The sequence below is a fragment of the Eublepharis macularius genome, chromosome 12, assembly GCF_028583425.1.
Source record: "Eublepharis macularius isolate TG4126 chromosome 12, MPM_Emac_v1.0, whole genome shotgun sequence".
In the NCBI taxonomy this organism is placed as follows: domain Eukaryota; kingdom Metazoa; phylum Chordata; class Lepidosauria; order Squamata; family Eublepharidae; genus Eublepharis; species Eublepharis macularius.
In genome coordinates this window covers 66,547,841-66,553,410 of record NC_072801.1, presented here as the reverse complement: position 1 = coordinate 66,553,410, position 5,570 = coordinate 66,547,841, and the positions used below count along the sequence as shown (strand labels likewise).

At 44.7% G+C, this 5,570-nt stretch overlaps 1 protein-coding gene across 1 annotated transcript; it reads left to right on the top strand.

Annotated features, from left to right (window-relative positions):
* LOC129338208 (ribonuclease-like) lies at positions 1-3,696 on the top strand. The gene is made up of 2 exons (XM_054992264.1): positions 1-176; positions 1,787-3,696. Exons 1-2 carry the CDS (start codon positions 27-29, stop codon positions 2,234-2,236), a joined length of 600 nt encoding a protein of 199 aa, XP_054848239.1. The 5' UTR covers positions 1-26; the 3' UTR covers positions 2,237-3,696.
* Positions 3,697-5,570: the final 1,874 nt, after the last annotated feature.

Here is a 5,570-nt window from a genome sequence, read left to right as displayed (position 1 = left end):
GTCCCAGGAGGTCCAGATTGCAAAATATGCTGGGTTTTCCCAGAACTCAATTTCTTTTCCTGATTCACAGTTTATACAAAACAGAGGAGGCAAAGCAACTAGAGGAAGAAATATTTTGCCTTTGCAAAGCAAGTGGGAACCTGTCAAAAGTCAAGGGACTGAACCCAAGGCTTCAGGTGAGATGAGGGGTGTATGTGGATAATTGGGGAAACCTCCGCAAATGGGAAACTGAGGGCTGACTGATTTTGTAAGAGATTTCAGAGCCAGTGGGCAGAAAGTCAGTAGGGTGTAACGGTTAGAATGTTGGACTAGTATCTTGGGAGATCAAGTGCCAAGTCTCCAGTCTACCACGAACGTGGGCTGCTCACATTCCTTCAGTCAGGCCTACCCTGCAGGGTTGCTGTGACGTTTAAAGGGAGGAGAGGAGAGCCAGGTACTCTGCTCAGAACATTTTGGGTTAAAAACCTTCTAAATAAAATAGTCAAGAGTCCAGTAGCACCTTTAAGACTAACCAACTTTATTGTAGCATAAGCTTTTGAGAGCCACAGCTCTCGAAAGCTTATGCTACAATAAAGTTGGCTAGTCCTAAAGGTGCTACTGGACTCTTTGCATCTACAGACTAACATGGCTAACTAGTCTGCTTCTAAATAAATAAACTGATATCATGCTGGCAACAGAGTAGGAAGGGGGGAAAAGCAGTCTGGCGGGAGCAAAGAGCATGCATGCCTCAGCCCCCATTGTTGTCTCCATGCTCCTTTTCTTCCACCAGCCCTTCTTTCCCCAAACTCCTGCGTCTTCCACTCATCTTGTCATTCTGCTTCCTGGATCTCCCCCTGCAGTCTTCTCTTCCCCCACCACTCTCCCAGGCCACCCTGGTTATGTGAGCATTATAGCTCATTCTAATGATCTGCAACTCTCTCTTAGCTTTGACAGGATGAGAAAACAACTCGTGTCTATCTAAAGTCAGGTCTCTGTGAAATATAATTCCTGACCGAACAGATACAGGGCCACCTGACATGTGATCTCTTTGGGGCACTGCTGGAACTGTGTTCCTGCGTGTTCCCCCTCGAAATGAGCCATGCCAATCTATATGGATCATTCACTCTCCGTATACCAGGGCTAAGAAGGGAATACCAGGGGTGATACATTTGCCTTTCTTTCCTTCTTCACAGCTCCTCTTTGCAGTTGGCGTCCACGTTCTGCGTCACTCTGCAAAACATCTTCCGCCACTCCTGCCTGGAAACAGCTCATAATTTGGTCTTTCTGCTCGGCTAAAGGGGCTTTCGGCTTCCCTCTCAGGGGTTATACTGTTTGTCAACCTTTCATGCTCGCTGTTTCCTTCTCCACAAACAGTTTGTTAATCTCAGCAGTGCAGCCAATTGATACTGGAAGGCAATAGGGAACATCAACTTCTAGCCTATTATACACCTTGTGTGCGTTATGTGCCATCAAGTCGCCTCCGACCTATGGCGACCCTATGAATGAGAGACCTCCAAAACATCCTATCATTAACAGACTTGCTCAGATCCTGCAAACTGGAGGACATGGCTTCTTCTATTGAGTTAAACCATCTTGGTTTAGGACTTCTTATTTTCCTACTGCCTTCTGCTTCTCCCAGCATTATTGACTTTCCCAGAGAATCTTGTCTTATGATGTCACCAAAGCATGATAGTGTCAGGTTTGTCATTTTTGTCATTATACACCTTGCACTATACATGTTGCATTTACATATTTTGGGATGGGCAAGGTATTTTATAAACAGTTTTTTAACTCCTCCCTCCCCTAGGTGGACACCATGGCTCCAGCATCCGTCTGCCCAATATTGCTACTGCTGTTGGTCTTACTGGGGCCCTTGCCATCTTCCAGCCAGAGGGAAACCCGTCACCAGAAGTTCCAGAGGCAGCACGTTGATTTCCCAAAGACCAACCCTGAGTGGGATGCCCGGCGCTATTGCAACCTCATGATGCAGAGAAGAGGCATGTCCACCGACACCTGCAAGCCCTCCAACACCTTCATTCATGGGAGCCCTGAGGACGTGGATGCCATCTGCACCCACGGAGGGACTTACTCCAGTGACAATTTTTACAACAGCAACGCCCACTTTGAGATCACTTCCTGTCGCATCACTGGGGGCTCCCAGAGGCCTCCCTGCAACTACAGAGGCATACTCAGCTCCCAGCGTGTCCAAGTGGCCTGCCTCAACAGTCTGCCAGTACACTTCAAAAGAGCCCTTTAGGTCGCTGAGCATTGGAGAGAGCTTCCGTGGTTTTGACCTCAGCAGTCCAATTGTAGGTGACACGCAGCCATTGCATACCCTGAAAAGATTAAAGATTCCACCTCATTCGTACATTTTTATATCTCGGGATTTGCTATCGCTCTAGATCTAACATTTTCTCCTCTTCTGCCTGCCCCTCTCCTCTTTTCTTTGATAAGCTTGTATTTTGATGATTTGCACTAACAATTTGCATCAAGCATTATAATTACCCCATCCTATTCCTTTTATTTATCCTAGACTGCCCTAAAATTTTGACCGCAAGACATTCTTTAAAGTGGTATAAGTAACAGCCATTCCTTACGCCCTGGGGTAACTGTAGCTCTGTGATGGAAGAGGACTAAGGCCCTTAAATTCTTTGCACCTTCTTCAAACTACACTTCCCATCATTTTTTGGCAGAAACAGTTACAGTTAAAGAGATATAAAGCCGATATAAACGTGTAGAGTTGGTATGCTAGACCCTCTTATAAGTGGCCACCTTTTCCATGTCAGAACACTGCCCCTAGTGGCAGGATGTGGTATGGCCAATTTCTAGCGGGGACAGAATTTTTCACTTAAGGACATTGGGGGAATGGGAAGAAGGTTTTTCTCAGGGCAGAGGCCCCATCTGGATCCCTCTTCTCATTCTGTTAAACCCTGATAAAGGGGAAAGTTGTAGATGAGATTAAATCCCAGGGTTTTATAGCTTTGCTACCACATCCCCTTGGATTCATCTGTGATTCGAATTGCATTGTTTCACTGAAAGTCCCAAATAATAAAATGAGGAGTGTTACTCCACTAAAGAAATTTCAGATGACTAATCATATGAGTTTTTAAATGATGAATGCATGTGCATAACTCTGCATCTTAATTAAATCATCATTAATTTCATATAAGATGTGTTCAGGTGTTTTAAAAGAGGCATTCGTACTGTAGGGTTGCTAGCTCCAGGTTGAGAAATCCCTGGAGATTTGGGGGTGGAGTCTGGGGAGGTCAGGATTTGAGTGGGGGAAGGAGTTCAGCAGAGATGTGATGCCATAGAATCCATCCTCGGTAAATCTACCATTTTCTCCAGGGGAACTAGTCTCTGAAGTCTGGAGGTCAATTGTAATTCCAGGAGAACTCCATCTCTCACCTGGAGATTGGCAACCTCATGCATTTGTGAGAAAGCAAAATGCTTCTTCTAATGTGATGACTGCCTCCTGTAGTTTTTATAAGTCATTAATTAAAAAATAATTAACATCTATAAATATGTTTACACAATGCAAATCTGTTGCCCAGTTCACCTGGAAAAACTTAAATCTATCAAACTAACTGACTAATGTACTAAATATTCCACCCCTAAACGTAGTCGATCCTCATGATCTGTCTGTCATTCTGACACCTGAACAGTCTTCCTTTGCAGCTTTATGTAATAAAATCTTATTATGTACACCAGAATGGATACTTGGTATTACTCCATGTGTGCGTGTTTTTTTTTTTAGTTCTAAATCAACATGACATTCAGCCCCCTCCCCACCAGCACTTTGGTCAAGGTCCCGTTTCTGGTTTCTTGACCCACATTCCCATTAGCTTTCTTTCCACTCTTCTCAGGGCCAAACTACAAGTAATGAATGACACAGGTTGGACACTTGTCAGCTTCCCTCAAGTTTTGGCGGGAAATGTAGGCAGTTTGGCAGAATGTTGGACAAGTGACAGTTGAAAAATCCATTGGACAGCAGTCGGAGAGCCAAGCTGCAAGACCAGGATGCCCACATTTCCCATCAAAACTTGAGGGAAGCTGACAAGTGTCCAACCTGTGTCATTCGTCATTTGTAGCTTGGCCCTCAGACTAACCAGGATATACATTCATCTCCAATTCAGTCCTCTCATTCTGTGAGTTTGCATCTCGCTAACAAATCCACTCGTTTACCAGGGCATGATTTGCCAATTAAGCCCTAATACAGTTGAAAGAAGCCACAGCCTCCAGTTTGCAGGATCTGAGCAAGTCTGTTAATGATAGGACATTTTGGAGGTCTTTCGTTCATAGGGCCGCCATAGGTCAGAAGCGACTTGATGGCACATAACATACGGAGTTGATACTAAGCACAGGCACAGAGGTCTTCCATGGACTGGGATGGCTGATTCCCCAATGGAAAAAACATGGTAATATGAAAATATCCATAATCTGTTCTGAGGGTGATGCTACAAGTGACGAATGACACTTGAATGGCAAGTGTATTTCTCCCTGTTCACTTGCGCTCCACTCAATCCACTTACCGTTCAAGTGTCATTCGTCACTTGTAGCTTGGCCCTGAGATCAGTTTTCCTTGTTGAATAATTTAGACTTGAGGAAGAGGTGAAGATGCTGTCATCGTTCAACCTCATGTACAATTATACCCGGCTTTGTTTCCCCATCTCTGGAGCCCAGAGGTCTCTTTTATAAGACTTTGTCTTTTATGCCTAAAAGCCTTCTCAAAAGTTCAGAACTCTTTCATGGTGCCACCTCCCTCTTTAGGAACATAGTGCTATGGGGTGGTGGATCAGTCTATCCTACGTGACAAAATTAATGATTTTATAGTTATCCCCTTAAATGAACCTTGAATGTGTGGAGGAGGCTCAGGGCCCTCAAAACCCACCTTTCCCATGAAAACTTCCCCTTAGGGGTTGCCAGCTCTAGGTTGGGAAATTCCTGGATATCTGGGGAGACAATACTGAGGAGGCTGGGCTTTCAGGAGAGGAGGAATCTCAGTGGAGTATAATGGAGGTCAACCTCTACAACAGCCATTTTATCGAGGGGAACTGATCTCTGTACTGTGTAGATCAGTTGTAATTCTTGGAGATTGCCAGGCCCCATTTGGAAGTTTGGCAACTATATAGATATTATATTTAACACAATTCAATAAAACTTATAAAAACATAAGGACACATTCAGAGAGGAAGGCTATGAAGAGTTAGTGAGGGAATTCCAAATAAAACACAAAAAAGTCTGTCAGCAATTAGAAGACACCCGTCATGGGACCACAGATGAATCTCCCTAGGGAGGGAGGTCCAGAGTTTTGGCACCATGACCAGGAAAGCCCATTCTTGAGTTGCCACCCATCCAGCCCCAAAGCAGGGACCCGAAAAAATGAACAGAGTAGTCAGGTAGGTTCATAAGGGCACAAGCAAGCCTTACGTTATGCTGGCTTTAAAGGTCAATATACCAGCACTTTGGATTGGTCCCTGCAACCCACTCCAATCACCATTCTGTTCCAACTGTATTTCCAAACAGTCTTCAAGGGGAGCCCTGTGCAGAACCCATAGCAGTAGTCTAATCTAGATGTTACCAGGGTGTGC

Excerpts from the sequence above, each read along its gene's own strand:
- LOC129338208 (XM_054992264.1), top strand. The coding sequence starts at position 27 with ATGCTGGGTTTTCCCAGAACTCAATTTCTTTTCCTGATTCACAGTTTA. Across the intron at positions 177-1,786 it reads GACTGAACCCAAGGCTTCAG|GTGGACACCATGGCTCCAGC; the intron begins GTGAGATGAGGG and ends TCCCTCCCCTAG.